This window comes from Pteropus medius, unplaced genomic scaffold (assembly GCF_902729225.1).
Source record: "Pteropus medius unplaced genomic scaffold, Ma_sr-lr_union100, whole genome shotgun sequence".
Taxonomy (NCBI): domain Eukaryota; kingdom Metazoa; phylum Chordata; class Mammalia; order Chiroptera; family Pteropodidae; genus Pteropus; species Pteropus medius.
In genome coordinates, this window is record NW_024340849.1 from 9,867,572 (window position 1) to 9,886,902 (window position 19,331).

The following is a 19,331-nucleotide window of genomic DNA, read 5'->3' on the forward strand; positions in this document are numbered from 1 at the left end:
GCTTCAGAGCAATGACAGCCTCTACAGAGTTAGGCAAAGCACCTTCGGAATTTTTATTAGGATTGCCTGCAAATCAGACGTTACCACACATGGAATTGTCCCTATTGCTAACTGAAATACCAAACCTTTTTCTGTCACCTAATTATAAAATACTGTTACTTTCTCCTCATGTTACTCATTGAAAAATAATCTCGTGATTGTGTTTCTATAGCTCAATAAATGTTCATGACCTCAACAGACCTTTTGAACACTGCAATCCAAATCCTAACAATATTTTTTGTTGAAGAATCTTATCTTAAAAATACCAGGCTGGTAGTGACAGAAAGAAATCTAACTATGGGAGGTGAATACACAGTGTAAATATATATATGCCTTACTGTTAAAGTGTACAGTTGAAACTTACTGGATTTCATGAACCAATGTTACCATAAAAAATAAATTAATTAATTAAAAAAAAAATACCGGGCTGGATATGCAATAACTAGTCTGTGGGAGAATCTAATTTTATACTAGAAAGCAAATTGACTTAAGAAATCAAACTTGAAGTCCTCTATACAGCATATCAAATTGCTAAAAATAAAAAGATTAAAGTTATAGCAGTGATAACTGGCATATGTCTAGAATAATAATTACTGGATGCTTTGATGCCACCCAAAGAAATTGTTGCTATAAAGGTTGAGGCCCATAATAAAAAAAATATAGAAACGAGAGGAAATGTTTTAGCAGATAATCATGCAGACCCTTTCACAGGTTAACAAGCTGTGAATTAAAACAAAATAATACATAACAGCTGAATGGCATACTAAGTGGAAGAAATGCATATTTTTCATGAAAATATATCCAGAAACACATAAAAATTTCTTTAAAAATAAGAATTAAATAATTAGCTTTAAATATGAAGCAGCACAGTGATTAAGAAATGTTTAAAAAATAACCTGAAATTGAGTTACTTTTCAATATATCTTATAGTAATCAGTATATGGTATAAAAAGACATCTAGTAATAGAAATATCGAGCAATTCACAACAACCAACCGTTTCAGTTTTAGCTTTCAGTACACTAAAGATAAAGTGAAGAAAGGCTTTAACGCATGACAAATGCTTGGAGAAATGTCTGGCTTTGATTACATTACAAATCAGGGAAAAGGGTAGAAAAATGCAACTTACACTCATCTCGGAACCGTGGTTCTGCATTAGGTCCAACTCTACCAAATGTTTTTATGATCTCTGTATGCAAAGAATATTGGTCTTGATACTGAGGATCTTCCAGGAAAGACGCCAACTGCATTTTCACTCTTTCCAGCAACTTAAATTGGATATTGTACAATCATTTTAGAAAATATTAACAACTGAGTGGAGTTGTTAAAGACAACGATACACATTAAACATGGCTTGCAGCACTGGATTCGATTGTTTCATATCAACATGATAGTAGAAAATAGAAATTAAAGAAGTACTTATTCAGTTTTTTGACTCAGAAAAAGGTTTTACATTTTTGTTTATGCTTGTTAATTTCTGATGTTTTGGTTTTTGAAAATAAAAAAATATTACCTGGCTAACTAAAAACAAATGAAAAGACTCCACAATATTTAGGGAAAGAGATAAATTTATGATGATTTTATATCTAAATTATAATTCTTAAATTAGTGTAAGTTACCCAGTTACTCACCTCTGAGAGCTCTGAGTCATTAATGACTTATATCTTACTCACATTTCCCTAAAAGACGTTTTTATTTTAGAATTTAAGAACATGTTGAAATTCTGCCAAGACTGCAAGCTTTGCAGAATGATGTGCTTTTTTTAATGTCACTTCACCAGTGAAATATATAAGTGAAAAATTGAAAACATTTTTTCCATTGACAACTAAATTATTTTTGTTATAAAAAATCTATATGACAAAGGAATTTTACAAAATAGTTTTTCTTTTTTTGGGTGTTTTTTAGATGAAAATCTAGTTTTCCATTTAAGTGGCTAAGTAATATGTCTACAAAAAATTTATTTTCTAATCTATAGCGTTTTTTCTTTTATATAAGGACGTGTCCTATTGGTAATAAAGAATGAAATTTTGATACTAATTTTGAGAAATGTCTTATAGTTAATGTTGCAGGTAGAACCTAACAAACTTGAAATTAAATAAGTTTCTGAAATGAAGCACACTTTTGGGGAGGACGACCTTGGTAATATCCTGCAGTCAGCATGACATCGGGTTGTCACAGTGTTGTGTGCTGTGAAATGACTTGCAGCTTGATATCAAAGACACAGGAGAATACAGCTGCCCCTAGCCTCCATTTATAAAACTGTGTTCCTAAAGTTATCTGACAAAATAGTCTTCAAACCTGTATAACTGGCAGTAAGGAATTTGTGCAGACTGTCCACGAGTCTACTGAAGGACAGAAGGCTCTGGAGCTAGATCTGGTTTGAAGGATTATCCAAAACTGCAATATCCAGCTAGGCTTAAAATAGAACATTTGAGAGTTGGCTTATACTTAATTTTCTAATGGAGAAGTCTAGACTTTTCCTAAGGACATGAAAATACACTTTGGGTTGGCTATTCTGTTTCCAAATACTGAGATTCTCTTCTGGTCCACAACTAAGAAATGAAATGAAAGGTGTGACGCTCCCTGACCCTGCCACTGGCTATCCGCATGGGAAATGCGTTACTATCACCTCAACAGTACATAGACAGAGTAAATTTCAATCATTTCCTACCTCTCTTTGAATAACTGTTTCCATAATAGTGCCAAAAGCTGGAATTGTGGCAATCCTGACAGAGCTGTTGGAATTAAAAAAGAAAGGAACTGAAGTTTTCTTTGGGATGAAAAACTAATCATCATTAAAATGTATATCAAAATAAATGCAAGATAAATATACCGTATTAGTCTCTAGCAATGACAAATTAAATTTTAAAAAAGCAGACCAAGAATGCTCAAAAAGACAGACAGGATAACTTAAGGTCGCAGTCTGTGAAACTCACAATTCAGGATCACTGGACAAGGTAACAAGGGCCGGAGCAACCCGCTTGTCAACTAACGCTTCACTCATGCCTCGAAGAGTCAGCTGTAAACCAGTCAACATGCAATAAAAAATGGTTTGGTAAACTGGAATGAGAACTGGGTTAGCTGTGACTGAGGATGGGCAGGCAGACTCATTGGCCTTTCTTGGTTTAGTCACCCACTCGAGACATTAAAATGTTAAGCCTTTGGTTCATGCCACTGTACTTACTGGTAACAACATGTTAGCGAGATTAGCAGAGCATCCCTTCTTGGCTTGGAAGAAATAGTCCATCAGCATGTTTTAAGTTTTGGAAATATTTATTGAGGACCAAAATTACGAAAATTTATGTTTTTAATATATGGCCTCCAAACTAGGCTTCTTGAAGCTTGACTTAAAGATACATGAATAGTAGCATGATAAAGTTTCAAATCAAGTAAGCATACTCCAACATTATTATTTTAAAGAGATAAATATATCTTTCAATGAATTTAAAAGCTGATGGTTACTTCTTGACAGGCGCATTTTGAAAGGGATGCTGAATGTAAAAGGCAGGGACCGCACTTACATTTCGGGGTCACTGGAGAGAGTAATGAGAGCAGGAACAACCCTCTGAGCTACCAGAGTTTCATTCACCCCCTTCACCAACAGCTGATTGGTCAGCGCAGGGGGTATTCACAGGCGATACATGGAAAGAGCAAACGCAACGCCATGGGGAGTAGAAAGGAATAACCAAGAGAAAGAGAGAAAACACAAAAGCAAAAACAAAATTAGAAGCTAAGCAAATATTGCTACTAGAGTGCTTTACAAAGGCAGAGAATGCTTAGGAGGAAAATGAAGCTTAAATAGCCTAGCAGTCTGTCACCAATATAATGCAGTTTGTACTTTTGGTCAAACAGTCTATGCAATTTCCATGTTCAATTGAAATGCAATTTGAAAGAAAGCTTTCCTTAAAAAAAAAAGAAAAAAAGACACATACTGAGTTCTATGATTAAAATTCTTTAAGTAAATCTGGTGTGATTTTATTATGACCAACAAGGTACAAACTGGACTGTTTTTAAACCAAACTCAAACGGCTAGCAATCACCACTAAATTGCATCTGATTGTTCTATAGCAAGTAAACTTTAAAATCACATAGGAAAATCCCCAACCTGTTACACAACTTTCTATTTTGAGGTAGACAGATATAATACAGCCTAGCAGAAAGCATTATATGTGGAATCAGATCTGGGTTTAGACTCTAGCTCTTCACTTGTTAGCCATTTGGCCTTAGATACATTATTACATAATCTCTTGAAACTCAGTTTTCTCATCTGAAAATGGTGATACTGTCGTTTAACTTAAAGGATCATTAGGCTACCAACTGCACATAATACTCCTAAATAGTGTGTCTGACAAAGACTAGAGATTCAGAAATATGAGTTTACTTATTATAAGTGCTCCAAGGATATAAGATTTGTGATATATTTGGGAAAAATTATTAATTTCAATTTTTTTATTGTAAGGTGATGGATGGAAACTAGACTTGATGGTGAGCATGATGTGGTACATACAGATGCTGATTTATAATGTTGCATATCTAAAATATGTTATCTCAATAAAAAACATATTTAAAAAACAAACAAAAAACTTTTTTGGCTGGTTCAAGTCATTAACATTTACAAAGAGTTCTTTGTTTTACATTTCTTTTAGAGCTCAAGTAAATAAAAAAAGTATATCCGTTAAGAACAATGAGATCCATCTCTATAATCTAATAATAAAACAATTAATTCATTTAGCAACCAACTCTATATCAAAGAACAAGAGAACAATATTGAGAAGTATAAATCTTGTTTTTTATAAAAATTACTGAGTTTTATGAGTTCAATAGAGAAGGACAATGTCCTAATCCCAAATTTTCAACTTCAGAATGTAAATACAAATGAATCCTAAATGCTAAATAATCTGTTCACTAGTCCTCCTGGAAGATAAATGATGCCATGGAATTTTTAGTAACAAAATCCCAACACTGTGCGTATGTTAACACATTCTTACTACACAACACGTCAGAGAGAGCAGAGCTCGCTTTATGTGACGATTCTTAATTTTACAATAATCTGTTACCATTTAACAACTAATTCACTTTAGAATCTACTTCAATATTCTGAAATAATTTTTGTAAAAAACCATGGGTAATCAGGCAGGAATAAAATGACATAAGAACTTTTGTTACTACCTTAAACATTACTGATGTCAGGTAGAAAGAAATAGAGACAAGAAGTTTGAATACTCTTTTATAAATAAAACTCTCATCTCTGCATCATTTTATAAATAAGATAGCTTAGACTTGAATCAGTAAAGTATATTTTGAAATGTCTGCTATTTTGTGCCAGCCAAAAAGCATTAAAAAAAAAAAAGGATAATCTAGGTGACAAGTTAATTTTTCCCTGCTCTGGAGGGAAAATTTAAGAGCTATCAATTTATAATATATCATTTGATCTGATAAGTACAATTATTAACAATATTTTAACAGATTAAGAAATGAGCCTTAGAGCCTTAGAGAAGTTAAGTAACTCATCTAGGGTTTTAGAAGTGGAGCTGGAAAATGGACACAACCACATTTGTCTTAAAGTCCAGGCCTTCTGGGAGCCGTAGTCCAATGTTATGTGTTCGATTCCATTATGATCGATAGAAGAAATCATTATATGAAGTTCTTCTCTGCATCTTTTGGGAAATCCATGTCACAGGGAGCCACATAATGAAGTCTCCTTATAAATCAATTTTAATAATAATTTGCTACTTCAAAAAGTACCCCACTGCCTCTTATTTAACAATAAGAATAGTACGACTGATTGGGTTTCCCCTTTTTGTCCTGCTGTCCGAAAATTCAGAGCTAAATTTAGTATTTAATTTCACTAAAGTATCTCATATTATGTTCCTGGTACAATGGTTTTTGATTTCTTCTCAACAGTTTCTGGTTTCACATTAAAAAAAAAAATTTAAGTGTCCTAATTTTATGTTTTTAATTTGAATTAACTCATTTGGGGGGAAGTAGGCATAACTGTAAATTATTAAGTATTAACATCAAAAGAGATCTTATGAAAATATTTTTATCATAAATAAATTTTTAATAATATTGAAATAATCTCTCAAATTAGACTTAGCTCATAATCAACGTGAGAGAACATGGAAAACTACTTAAGCATGGGAACAGGTTCCAATCCAGCACTGACAGCGAGCACAGAAACCAAAACCAGACAAAAGCCACATGTAAGAAATAAGGCAGAAAAACTCAAAAACAAATAAAAAGGGAGGATACTACATTTGATTTATTTAAATTATTTTCACTTATATGATAGCTTCACTGGTACACACATATATTTTAGAAACAAATGGTTTAAGATAAAGCAATAACTTTTATAGTCTTAGAATAAAATTCTATGAAGTAAACATATTAAAGAAAAAGCTCTTCATTTAAAAGGATGCCTTTTCATTTTGGGGGGAAGGAAGAGAATAAAGAAAAACTTTTTTCTTTCATGGTAAAGACTATTTAAGCATACTGAATAACTAAAAGTTATTTACACCTAGAAGGAATCTATACTAGACATCAAACTGAATTTTCGATTTGGCATTCACCTTGACGAAGAATACTTGATTACAGGTGTTTTTTTTTTTAAATCAAATATGTAAAATAACCGAGGGAATAACATGGACAGAAAATTTTCAAACTTCTGATAATAATAAAATTTTCTTTAGATTCCATGAATCTACTTTATATATTTAAAAGTTTTAGAAGGTATATATTTTAAATATATTAGTGCTCTATCCTTTAAATGGCAATTTATCTTAAATTGTGGAAAAATTCTGAAATTCAGAAAGAATTGAATTATCCAGTTCTTCTTATGGAAATAAATGCTTTAAGATATTTTAAGAATCACAGGAATATTAGGGACATTTTAGTTTGCATAAATATATGTTCCCTAAACTATTACATTATTTTATGAATAGCATAAATTAAAAAAAAAACAATGATAGTTAAAATTTATTAAGCTATTATGTGCCAGACACTGTTTTAAGGGCTTTAAAAAGTATTAATTCTTAATATTAACAAAAATCCTTTGGGATGGATACTTATTATCATCTCCATTTTGTAGATGAGGAAACTAAGGCACAGAGAAGTTTGAACTTGCCACTAAGTGACAGAGACAGAAACTCAACCCAGGCATTCTGGCTTCATGGCAAGCAATAAGAAATACTCCAAACCAATTTTAGTGCTCGAATACAAGTTTTTGAAATACATATATATACTCACACTAGGCGATGACATAATTTTCCTTTACAATGGATACATAAAATAGGTATTTCAGTTTTCATACTTAACTCGGGTAGGTGGCAATTTGAGAAAATCCAGTTAAATTATATAAACAGTCTATTCAGTCTTAAAAATCTATGGGTTGATAATCTATATGGATGTTATTCCATATATGATATGTGAGGGAATCATGAAGCAAGAGTAATCAACAGAATAAATATTTCCATAATTGCAATGACTAATTTTTTAATGATACTCATGAATCCAATTATATTTTACAACTTAAAAAATATTCTGTATTGCTCTAGTTTATTTTAGTAGCCATATACCTCAGTATAGAAAAGTATTATCAGAAAGATTTAAATAGGATGGAAATTAAAAAAAAGAATTAAAAGATAATTTGAGAAATTGAACTGATAATAGAATAACATTTGAGGAACCATTAAAGATAGAAAACATTCTTAAATATGCCAAAGCTAAATTTCTGCCCCATCACACAGTACACAACTAGATATTGTTCAATACCATAAAATATGCATCAATATAATATAGTATGTAAAGCCTTTAAAAAAAATTCCCTTTTCCCTCTTCTCCAGATACATCAGTATAATCTGAACCAACAGAAGCATTTGTTTACATACCTCAAACATTCTAGCAGCAGTACACCTCACAAGGGCTGAAGTATGGACCACACCATACCATAAAACAGTTAACAGTAACTCATGGTAGGCTGGATTTGCACTGAAAGAAGAAAAATCAGTGTTAAAAGCGAGAGCTGGGAGTGGGGAGGGGAAGGTAGATGGGAGAAAAAAAGGAAAAAAATATTTAAATCATATCTTCAATTAAAAAAAAAAAGAAAAAAAAAAGTGAGAGCCACAGTGCCTTACTGGTATACCGTAAAATACTATATTTATACGGAATATTAATGATAAAATATTGGTAAAACAAATGGAATTACTTCGTATGGTTTAACAGGTTACATCTAAGATTCTTTAAAAAAGGAAGTCACCCTGTAAAACCACAAACTTTTAGCATAATCAAGAATTATACTTTTAGCTTCTCTAAGCATATGCAATTATGACTGAAATTTCAACCCTTTAATAGCATAAAAGATAAAATTATTTAAAAAATAAAGAAAAATAAAATTTACCTATGAGAAACAAAAAAGAAAGAGCACTGGACTAAGAGTCAGATGGGTAATTTACAACCTCTGGGGATCTTAATTTCTGCATCTATCAAAATTAAAGAAGCAATACATGTCCTATCTATGTCGTACAGTTGTTGTAGGATCAAATAACTCAAATCATCTATAGGGCAGGGTAAGTTGGCTGTGAAGTCCAAAACAATGCAAGACAATGTTATTAATAAATGCATAAGCCTGTTTTCAGTGAAGACTGGATTAAAACTACTTTAGTAGTAGATGATGTGATTATGAGCGGGATTAGGCAAATCAATAGGAAGGAAACAGGAGCCTAATGACCTGGCTTTTTACTTGGGGCTCCTCTTTCAGGTTTGAGAAAGTAAATTTTCTTCAAATTTGTATTTGACTTTATTTCTCCACTAATTTAAAGAAAACCTATGTCTGTATCCTCTCCCCCACTCTTTTATTATAATGTACTGATCAAGAAATATTTAAAAACTTTGCATAAGTTTTTAAAAACTTTAAGCTATTATTTTACCCCAGTTCCACAAAAGAAGCCTTCAGGCTATCAAGAGGAGCATGAGATAATGAAAGCAGGGTCATCACATCTTCTAAGAATCCAACCAACAGTTTCCGGTCTTCTTCCTACAGAGGAAAAGGACGGGTGATGAAGTTCCAAGCAATCAAGTAGAGCTAAAACCATATTTTCCTATCATTAAAAAATTTTACCAAAGAAAGGTGAAATGTCCTAATTTGGAAGCCTTTTAATTAAAGATATTTATTAAGTATATTTATGATCACAAAGTTATGAAGACAAAGACTATCTTAATTCGCAGATTTAGAACGGTGCTGTTCAATATGATAGCCGCTCACCATATGTGATTATTTATATTTATATTTAAATTAGAAATTAAGTAAAATAAAAGATTTGGTTCTTTAGCTGCACTAGCTATACACAATTTAAGTGCCTAATAGCCATGTGTGGCTAGCAGCTACCTTACTGGACAGCTCAGATACAGATTATTTCTATCACCGAGGAAAGTTGTATTAGACAGTCTTGGTTTAGGACATAAAAGGGTATATTCTTTTATTTTATCAATTTTAGTTTGTATTAATTTTGGCTCTAAATACTTAAAATACAAACTACTAAAACAGCTATCTCAATAATAGTAGAAAACTGATTTCTAAGAAATCATATTTGTAACATCTTAGTGGTAAGAAACTGCATACTTGCTGAAATATAGATTATTGTGTTCTTGAAAGAAATAGTCATGCCCTTGATTGAAAAATAATCTGTATTTTTCAAACTTTCTTCAACGAACCATTATTTTCATAATCAGAAAATATTTTTCATTTTTCTTACATAGTACTCTATTAAGAAATATATTAGAAAAGGCAAGCCTGCTAAATTAGGAAATAAAAAAAATAACATGGTATGATAACTTAACCTGAATTTGTAAGGGAAAGGAATCTTACATTCTATCAGAAAATAAATATATAATAAATTAGAGTCAAGTTTTTTGTCATTAGAGATATATGAGGTCAACAATAAACAGATCCCATAAGAAGACTGGATGACCGCCTACTATTTTTTCTTACATAGGTTAATTTAGGATGAGGTAGAGATAAAGAGTTGACAAAAGTGATGATCAGCATGAATAAAGGATGGATATGGCAGTGTTAGAACATGACATTCTACTTAGTAAAAAGCTTAGACCTGGACAAATCAGCATCATAAATTGAAATAGAAATTTCACTCATCTTTAGTTGACTTTTATGTCAAAGAGTATAATTAAATTTGTTAAATAAACTGAAAATCTGAAAAAATTTAAGTGTGAAGAGCTATGAAATATACTTCTAAATGAGCACGGTTATTTTGATTTGAAAATTTACTACAATCCTATTTTTCAAATCTCAAGACAAAAAATACTGCTTATGTAGTTGATTCAAAACAGTTTTTGTTTACCAAATCAAATAGGGCGGTGACTTACCCTACCAGAAATTTTGTTTAGTAAGAAAAATATTAACCACTAGTGCATGCTTCCAGGTAACGCCGGCTATCTATAATCTATGACAGCTACCTCCATTTACATTTTTCAGCTAACTTTTTAGTTCTTATCTCTTTAGATATTTGGACTTCATATAGTGACTCAAAAAATGTTCTTACTCATTTATTCCACCAATCTATACTGAGGGCCTACTATGAGGCAAACTTTGTACTTAGTACTTTATTATACTTTAAAATAATATTTGTGGTCAAAACCAACATAGAAACTTACAGGGGTTAAAAAAGAGAGAGATTAATATTGACATAACACTTGTTGCTATGCTGGGATGGCTTTGAAAATTAAAGGGTGAGAGAAGAGCGTATACTATTGTGCCTGGCAATGTGCTAGGACTTAATCTCCACGAATTTAGGAACAATAGAGACAATCCACAATCTATTAAGGCCACATGACTTAAAATATCCTATACACAGGGATTCTGTGTATATCGATATTATGAGGTAGTCTTAGAAACTAGTGTAGAAAAATTTAAAAGATACTGTCGTACTTAGCTGGAGCTTCTATTTCAAGGTGTCATGTGAGACTGTAGAGCTATATTTAATATCGTTAAGATGGTTCAAGTCTGTTTTAGGAGAAGAGGGCAATAAATATGAATTGCTGTACTTTGAATTCAAAGGGCAAAAAGAAATGCTAGGTATTAATGGGAGAAAATTCAGGAAAAAAGGTCTTCCTTTTTGATTCTCACATTCTAATTTCCAAAAAAGCTTTTATCCTAAGTCTACATTTTCACTTTACTAGCGGGACTGCCTCACACTTAAAAATGACTGATATGCCTTGATACACATCGTGTGCAATTTACTTAAACAGGTTAAGTGGACTGAGGTGGTCTGTTATATGGTGACCACCAGCGAACCACACGGGTTCCTGCCCTTGTTTAGCTGCCTCCCCTTGAATCTGGGCTGGGCCTGAGACTTGCTTCAACCAACAGAATGGAGTAGTAGTGATGTGCTAATCTAAGGCCTAAGCCACAGCCTTGCAGATTTTGCTTCTTCACTCTTGGGAGCCCTGAGCCATCATGTAATAGGTCTGACTCTGCTGTTCCAGGGGTCCCCTGGAGAGAGGCCCTAGCACTACATGGAGAGAGATGCTCAGGCACCCTAGCTGAGCCCCTTGCCAACCAATCAGCTGAATACAACAACACGAGTGTCCACCAGCAAGACTAGCAGAAGAGACACCTCACTGAGCAAAGCCCATGAGAAAATAGTAAGCCATTATGTTTTGGGATAATTTATCATGTGGTAACAAAAAGAAAAATAAAGTATTATCAAAAAGTACTTGGCTAAAAATGATATAGTATTCTACAGCATTTTGTAGTTTGCTTTACCTCACACATGTGCTTTGTTGTTTATAAAAAATTCAACACGAAACACAAAAAACTGCTAAATAAGTGCAATCTAACACTTCTAACAAAATATCAAGTAGTATACCATCTCCAAATTTATTTGTTCAATGGAGATTTTATTCAGAGACTTATTCAAATATGCTCTCTACTACAAAATACTAATTGAATAAAATAAATAAATTTTGTTTTCCTTTATGGGTACCATTTTCACTTATACACACATTAAAAAGACATAATATTACGTTATCTTTCTAAATAGAAAGTGCTTTTACATTTTCCAGTAAAAGAATTTTACCCTTACCTGAATATAACATGTAAGGACTCCTGTTGCATAAATGGGGACAGTGGCTTTAGTGAGGACCCCATTTCTTGCTGAGGAATCTAAAATTATTAAAATAATTTTAAAATTCTGAGTATGTTTTAAGTGTAAAACAAAACATCACAATGCAAATTACATTTAAAATGACAACTGGTTACAGGCTTACAAATAAATATTATCATTACTTTGAAAAGCAATTTTGATTAAAACACTGGTTGTTTTAACAAAAACAATATTTTTACCTTTAGCATAAATACTTTTGATAGAAGGGAAAATACTTTAATAAGCAAAATGAGATGCTATATTCCCATTTCCTTAATCAGAAATCAGAGATTTAAGAGTCTCTCAAGTGCCCATATAAACAGTCTTTACAAGTTTTTATGCTTTCAATTTGTAGTATTCAGTAAAACATAAGGGTGCTCAACCAAAAGGAGGAGCCTACATATATTACTTAATCTGCTTCCAAATATGAGATCCTACCTAGTTTCCAATACTAGCCTAGTTTCAGAGCTCCTCCTGCATCCTCTACAGAGATTTTCAGCCAGACAGAACCCTGATTATAATCACAGATGAGGGAAGAGTCAGACTAAAGCATGGGGAGAAGGGAAAGCATCGATCACAGACGAATGCCTACGACTACTGTAAAGGAAGAGATTTTCTTATGGAGCACCTGTAGATGATTTTAAAAGTTCCAGATGATATGAGTTATTATTTATAGCACAACAGCTCTTGCTTATTGACCTATAGGCACTATATGTTTTAAGTGCTTTGTATTCGCTTTTATGTATTTAAAAATTTTTATTACTTTTTTTTCTATTTTCGTATGGTTTTAAATTTTTTTCAGAGAGAAATTGAGTTGAAAGATGTATTTTCCTAACTGCACTGAAGGAATTTTAGCAAAAAAGAGAGTTCCATTTTCACATCAATTAGTATTTAAGGTTTGTTTACTCGAGTGTGACTATGGTACTTAAGAGGTAAATGAGGCTATGAACATAAGTTTAAGCTTAAGTTCAATTTATGGATATGAACTGTATATAGAAGGGTTAGTAATCGTTTCTTATATGAACAGCTAAACATCCATAGCTAACTAATAACTATAAAATGTCAGTTTCCAAAAGTATGTAAATATTCTTCATTAATTTATCATCAGAATTAATATCTAACTAAACAGATATACCAACTATCAGTCATTTCAAACATTAATCTTTTATAAAGTTATTAAATATAAATTTTGGGAAGCATTTGTCAAAAAGAGAATCTCATCAATGTTTTTAAAATTAAAAGAAAAGGAATCACTTATTCATTCTCTACCTTCTGAGGACAGCCAAAAATGAAGTTTTCTAGATCACTCAGAGCAAATCAGTGGGACTGAGGTAAGAATTACCTATACATTTAAAGATCAGCCAAGTTAAAAAAAAAAAAAAGAGGAGAGACTATGCATCTTTCCCCCTAACATTTTCCACAATTTATTCCTAAAAACTAGAAACATACATAGGGACATAAGATCCACACATCGACATATTCTTAGGCCAATGGTACTATAACTAGACTTCTTAAGACAGACGAGTGAAAACTATCAACTGAGGGACTGGAACTGTCCATCCAAGACCGCAGTTTCATTAAAATCTCATATTTCATTTGAAAAACATATATACATATCATGCATTCTATTCCATTATGCCTGTTTTAATTTTTAAAAATTTTAAATAGCTGACTATGAATTGGATGCTCTTTATTTTGTACTTTTCAATATGTTAAAAATACTACTTCAGACCTCCGAGGGTACAATTACTTGGTTTGAGAAGCTCAGCCTTAGGTCAATTTGGTCACAATGAAGGTAGATATTCACAATCAAAATGACAAAGATTAACCTCACTATCACCTCCTGGGAAGGATATTAGATATGACATAGTTGTAAAATCAAGAACTCCATAGTTTAAATTTTCCTATTCAATTGTACTTGCTAGTTCATTATTTAATTTGCATATAATGAATATAGTATTTTTCCTGAGTGAAGAGATTCAATTGTTTTTAAAAGTAATAACAAACAAACTTACCAATGTTTTCTTCAGATAGTCTTAAAATCTCCTGGAACTGAGGTTTTACCTGAGCAGCCCAAAGAAAAGATAAGAAAGTCTCAGGTTCATGGACTAATTGATGAGTAACTAAATAAAATGTTATTACTGCTACTACTATTGATTTATTGTGCTTTATAGATCATTGACTTAAGTGGTCAGAAATGTAATAATTCTTAAGAGGCTTAGGATAAAAGAGTCAAGTTACTAAAAATAACACCTTAAGAGATAAAATATTTTAGAAACCAGGTCAGCAAGTATTTTCTGAAGAGCCTTTGGTTTCCTTCACTAAATTAATTTCCAAAAACAATTTAAATGCTTGAAATTACTACCTCTAACATTGAACTTGATAATAGGTTATTTAGGTAAATATTATATTAGAATTATGAAAAAATATTTGCTGTATTTAAAAAAACTGCATTCATTCAGGGTATATAATACATCATGTGATATCCATGTTTAGTCTTTTATTTCAACTTCTTTAAAATTTAGACATCAAATATCGAATTTAACTTTAATAATTTAAGTTAGAGCAAATACTTGTTTTAATATTTTATTATTGATGTAATAACAGACTTCAGATTTTAGGCTACTGAAGTCAACCAGCTAAAGTGGACTCTTACTTGCCTTAAAAAAAAAATAGCTCCTTTTGGAGACGTCAAACAATTTTTACCACTATTGATAACAGTAAAATCAAACTATATTTAATAATTGTTATTAGATGTTAGTGAAAAATGTAAAACGATCTTATTTCTTCTACAGAGACATCAAGGTCTGGTTTTCCCCTCCAATTGGCAGGCCAGGCACATTAATTTACATATTCAACTTAAACTGAGGTAAAGACCACTGTTAAAAGATTAATCTACAGAATAATACTTAGAGAACTAAAAGACATTGAAGGAACTTATTCATTTCACACATGAAAAGACTACGTCTAGATAAATTATTTATTAAAGGTCACACACAGAATTGGGCCAAAAACCATTTTCTGAATTTTGTCCAGTCCACTAGACCACACTGTTTGTGCTTTGAATGTTTCAATAGCTACAGAATTAATAGTAAAGAGCTGCACAAATATAATAGTAAAAAGCTGTACATTCACCTTTTAAATGTCTTAACATTGGTTATAGCAACTACCTCATTTTATGTTTTTATTAGGTCTCTAAAGAACTGCCTTAACAATATGCTATGAAGATAAATGGATTAACAGGATTAAAGAAAAACTGGGATCTAAGAACATTCAAATTTTAGTATCTAAAACTACAAAATAACCTGGATAAGCAAATGTGACAAATGATACTTTCAGTAGTGACTGAAATATGCAGCCTTTATCTTAAGTTCCCTGTTATGCTAAGAGCTGGTCTGGTCGCAGTTATGCTAAGAGCTGGTATGGTTCCAGCATCACTTGAGGTTTTGACCAAAGTATGCTGAGCAAATAGCTGCTTCCTGAATGTGGTAGACGGTCAAGGACCAGACGCATATTCAAAGGATTGCACACAGTTGAGTTCCCTGACACTTCTTATGCTGAAAATCTTAGCGATATCCACAGTGAGTAGATCACATATCTAAATATGGATACAAACTAAGCCTAGGCTGAATCATCTTTGGAAAAATAGATATAGAGATAAGAATATTACGGACTAAAATTTTCTTTTACTGTCACGGGTTTCTAATATATTAAAAGATATTAAAGGAAGGGCTCATACTTTTATTCACTTTGTCAAAGCATTAACACATTACATTTCTATGGCTCTTGCATATAAGAAAACATGGAATACAAGTTTTTACCTTAGTGTTTGTAAAAATTTTGCCAAATGTCCGGCAAAGGCGCCAGAAAAATCTGGAGAATTCATGGACACAGGCAGTTGAAGTAACATTAATTTTGCCAACTATTTCTATAAGTTGTGGCAACCTGAATATGAAAGGAAAGAAAAATAGGCAGGGGATACACATAAATTACTGTTTCCTTGCCAATTTCTGAAACAATGCAAATCCAACAATCCTTTCTGTTTTGCTTTTCATAGACAGTAAAATTGGAAAGCAAAGGAGTTGTTAAGGACCCTTTGAAAAGGTCTTATGTTTACATTCTACTCTGTAAACTTCTTAAAATAAATTTTAACTGTCATAAAATATATGGAACTAGAATGACAAAGGTCTGAGCATGGAGTTAATGAATGAGATTCAAATCAATGAGTTTGATGTTTCACACAAGAGCTTGCCCAACATGGCATCTATTTTGGCCTCAACAACGAGAAGTCTGGATGTAGCTTAAAATCCACCACCACCATTGGACTACAAGGCAGCAGATGACCTAACACAGCAACACCATCTTCATAGATAAATCATGACATATCCAGTGCTGTAAATCTCCTGTTCTAAAGAAGTTTACATAAATAATGCCAAGTTATGCTTTGTTACATTTTTTTATATTGTTATGTATTTCGTCCCCCGGTGCCAGGGCTAAATATAGTAAACTATCTTCCATTCAACTGACTGGGGTGTACCAAGTGATCAAGGAGGTGGGAACTTACAATTGATTGACAACCCACAGTAAACTCTCCCAGCCTGTTGTACCCTCATGTTCCAGCTGGTAATCATAAAGCTGCAGTAGCACTGCCAATTGCTCACGGCTTCCAATAATAGTAGACACATCTTGAAGAGGCGACATAGGCCGAGGGAACCTCGTCACTATAAATAACAGAAACAAAATAAGTCATGTGGAAAATGGCACTTTAAAAAGTTAGCTATTCTGTCAAAAGGAAAATAAAATTCTGCCTCCTAATATCTAATTGGTTTATTATAAACTCTAATATAGAACACTGCAATAAATGAATCATTTTTAGATAAAAGGGAAATGAATTCTTGTCACATGTAGATAGATTAAACAAACCCCAAAAAGTAAATTTTATAAGACTAAGTAGTTATAAACAAAGACTGTTATGAAATAGTTTGCTAATAAAGTGTAACATTTCATTTAGGTTAAATTAAAATTGGCCCAGACGTAAGATCTTAGCTAAATATGGGCTTAAATTTGGTTTAAAAAAAACAGAAATATTTCTAATTCTACCAGACTGTTTATGTTAATAAAACAGTAAATATGATAGAATCCTTCCTTTGGGGAGTAAAAAATGAATAGGTTAACAGAACGGAAAAAATTGTTTAATAGCAGAGAATAGTGATATAAAATATATTAAAGCTTGAACCGAAATGGTTTCTTAAAGCATTTAATCTCCAATATTAAATGCTTTATTTAAAAAAATTTCCTTATTTGATAAACATTAAGTTAATATAAAGTATTAAAACCATTAACCTATACGATAAGACATAATATATTATAAATATTATAACTAGGGTCTCATGTATATATTTTAGAGGTTTTGGGGGTTGAACCTATTTTTAAAATTATGTAAATAAAACATGAATATATACTCATATATTTTAAAGTCTGGAGTTCAGATCTGTAATTAGATCCGAAGTTGTTAAGGGAACACTTCATGGAAGGTTAAGTAAATAATGCATCCCGAAAGCTCATTAACTGTTGGCCAGAAAATCCTAATGGCCCAACAACGCTTGCACAGAGGCTAAAGAATGCAGCATTTTCTCAAAACGTATTAGTGGTTTAATGATAATTACTAAACTTAAGAAAACATGAAATACACTTTATTTTTAAAATGTGCAAAGACAATATTAAGACGTTATTGTCTTCTATGCTGTGCAAGGCTTTAAACAATACATTAAGAACAGATAAAGGTTATCCACTGCTCGCTGAACTCTCATATTTGTTATCATAATACATAAACAAATAAATGAGTTTGAGTAACATGGTATCTCTCACTGTTTAAAGTTTCTGCCTAAATTCTTACCACCTCAACCCAGGAATCAATTAGATTTGGATGCTGAGGGATATCTTACTTTATATTTCTAATATCTGACATAATTTCAAACAGGATTATATCATATTGGTTAGAATCTGCTATACTATGATGGAATTAATGTTATTCCTTCAAAAATAGTGACAAATTATTTAAAAATAATGGAATAGTTGAAAGTAAAGTAGATATATCAAGATTTACTGTAGGAAAGTGAGGTCCAAAGATTAAAAGCTAAGTCCAACAGAAGCAAAACAACGTCAAGAAATAAGCAATTACTTGGGTAACTCAATTATTACAGATAAAGCAATCAGAGCGGTTCAGGAGCCTCAATGCATTATTTAACAGAATTTTTAAAAATTTGAGCATTTAACTTACAACAATACAATAAAGTCCCCAGAATACTATTTTAATAGGCTGACAAAACACCAGCATTTTATTGTCAACAAAATAATGGCAATTATCCGGTAAAATAACAGCTGTTAAGACCCTAATGTATTTCGCTCTCACTAGAATATAAGCTCTATGATGGCAGAGGTTTTTTCTTTGTTTGTAAGTATAACCCAAGTGTTTAAAATAGTGCCTTACATAAATATTAGCTAACACAGGGGAATAAATTGGTAATAAAGATATTTGGATTTACATTATTTAAGAGAAAACAAACCTTCATTTATATGCCAAATTATATGGATTATATATAGACAGACATGTAGACATAGATATATAGATCAACTCTAAATACAGATATAATATTTCTTCATTTATAATGAAAGCATTATAACCTAGATGTGGGTATAATAACATTAACATTTACAGCTGCAGTTAAAAGAGAGTCAAATTAAGTCAACAAAAACTGAAGGAAAAAAAAGATTATTTTTGGTATGATGAAGACATAATCACATAAACACTAGAACAAATATATTCAGGATGGTAAAGCAGTTGTTTTGAAAATTTTCTATCTAATCTTCAGCATGTGCTTGACAACAGGTGTTTGACATTCAAGAATTATCTGTTAAATAAATGAATGAATGAATGATAGCAAATGCTAAGGGTGGAACCATGCACCCCCCAAACTTCTTATGGTGAAGCCCTAACCCCCAGAACTGTAGAATATGACCTTATTAGGAAAGAGTGTTGTTGCAGAGGTAATTAGATGAGATGTGCTCATACTGGAGAAGGGTGGGCCTCTAATCCCATATGACTGATCTTATAAAAAGTGGAAATCTGGACACAGACA

General features: G+C 32.0%; 1 protein-coding gene across 2 annotated transcripts in view; it reads right to left on the minus strand.

Moving 5' to 3' along the window:
* RELCH (RAB11 binding and LisH domain, coiled-coil and HEAT repeat containing) overlaps positions 1-19,331 on the minus strand; it is a 95,172-nt gene that overhangs the window by 13,695 nt on the left and 62,146 nt on the right. Inside the window, exons 17-25 of one of the 2 annotated variants that reach the window (XM_039840160.1) lie at positions 16,757-16,913; positions 16,014-16,137; positions 14,208-14,256; positions 12,133-12,212; positions 8,962-9,068; positions 7,924-8,023; positions 3,559-3,641; positions 2,709-2,772; positions 1,167-1,305 (exon numbers count right to left, since the gene is read on the minus strand). In XM_039840160.1, coding sequence (XP_039696094.1) covers positions 1,167-1,305; positions 2,709-2,772; positions 3,559-3,641; positions 7,924-8,023; positions 8,962-9,068; positions 12,133-12,212; positions 14,208-14,256; positions 16,014-16,137; positions 16,757-16,913 — 903 coding nt within the window. Of the gene's footprint in view, positions 1-1,166; positions 1,306-2,708; positions 2,773-2,973; positions 3,057-3,558; positions 3,642-7,923; positions 8,024-8,961; positions 9,069-12,132; positions 12,213-14,207; positions 14,257-16,013; positions 16,138-16,756; positions 16,914-19,331 lie in introns of both variants that reach the window. The other variant, XM_039840161.1, reaches the window with a different exon arrangement.